This window comes from Cariama cristata, unplaced genomic scaffold, assembly GCF_000690535.1.
Source record: "Cariama cristata isolate BGI_N322 unplaced genomic scaffold, ASM69053v1 scaffold7308, whole genome shotgun sequence".
NCBI lineage: Eukaryota > Metazoa > Chordata > Aves > Cariamiformes > Cariamidae > Cariama > Cariama cristata.
Window position 1 is genome coordinate 867 of NW_009629386.1, and position 1,003 is coordinate 1,869.

General features: G+C 44.3%; 1 protein-coding gene across 1 annotated transcript in view; it reads left to right on the forward strand.

Moving 5' to 3' along the window:
- Positions 1–910: 910 nt before the first annotated feature.
- Positions 911–1,003, forward strand: part of LOC104165495 (THAP domain-containing protein 1-like) — a gene marked incomplete at its 5' end in the record, with an annotated part of 487 nt that continues 394 nt past the window's right edge. Inside the window, 1 exon segment of the mRNA XM_009705142.1 lies at positions 911–1,003. Within this exon segment, the coding sequence (XP_009703444.1) occupies positions 911–1,003 (93 nt within the window).

Consider the following 1,003-nt stretch of genomic DNA (forward strand, 5'->3'; position numbering starts at 1 on the left):
ACTGCTGCCAGAAGGGAGAATTATGCTTCTCCCTTCTCCATCCCATCTGCCAGCCACGCAGTCCTGTTTCTCACTCCTTCCACAGCCCAGTGCAGGTGTAGGTCATACGTCATGTTGCATTGCTTTGAGTTATAATAAAGGATAGAAGATTTCTGCAGTGATGGTGGGAGAGCAAATAGCTTTCTGTCATCTTAGCAGTTTACTATGTTTAAGCGAAAAGTAAATACCAGGGCTAGGGGGGCTGTTTTGCTCTTGAAGAGCTGTTTATTTTGGCTCATCTTGTCTCTTGAAACCAAACTCTTATGCTGCAGCCCAAAACCAGTGACACAGTCGCATCTAGTTGGTGAGAGGCAGGCCTTTCTGCTCTGCCAGCTTATCACCCCCCTCAGTAGGTGACCCTTACTCTGTCTCAGCAGAAGTTCATCTGCTTCTGCTCTGTTTTTGATTAAGTTAGCTGGTAAGTTTAAAGTGTGTAATGGTAAGATGCAGCAGAAAGAAGGAGAGACAAAGGGCAATGGGATGGCAGTGATGAGTTATTAGGTCAGCTGAATTCCATTTTGTGGAACTGTAGCCTGTGTTCTTGCTTCTTAGCTAATCGTGGATATGTATTTGACCTAAGTCTTCAAGTGAGAGTAATTGCTACGTTCTTCAGCTTTTTATTTCTTTGAGACATCAAGGACTTGAATTTCAAAGAGCCCTGAAAATGAAGCTGCTTAAAAATATCTCTCCAGTGGAGAAGCCAGACAAAATGGGCCCAGACCGTTTGTCAATTTTGAAAACGTAGGCTTTGAAATTTATCTTATTAATTTCAATCCTGGTCGTTTATGTTATTCTGGGGCTGCAGTAAGGCAGTTGTGTTGTAAACAATGTTAAGCGTGAAAATATACTTTTTTTTTCTTGTTGTTTCTAGCCTGAAGAATTTGCAGAACAGCCAGAAGATCCACTACCACCGCCTCCACCGCCGCCGCCGCCACCACCCCCACCACACCCACCACCAGCCGCA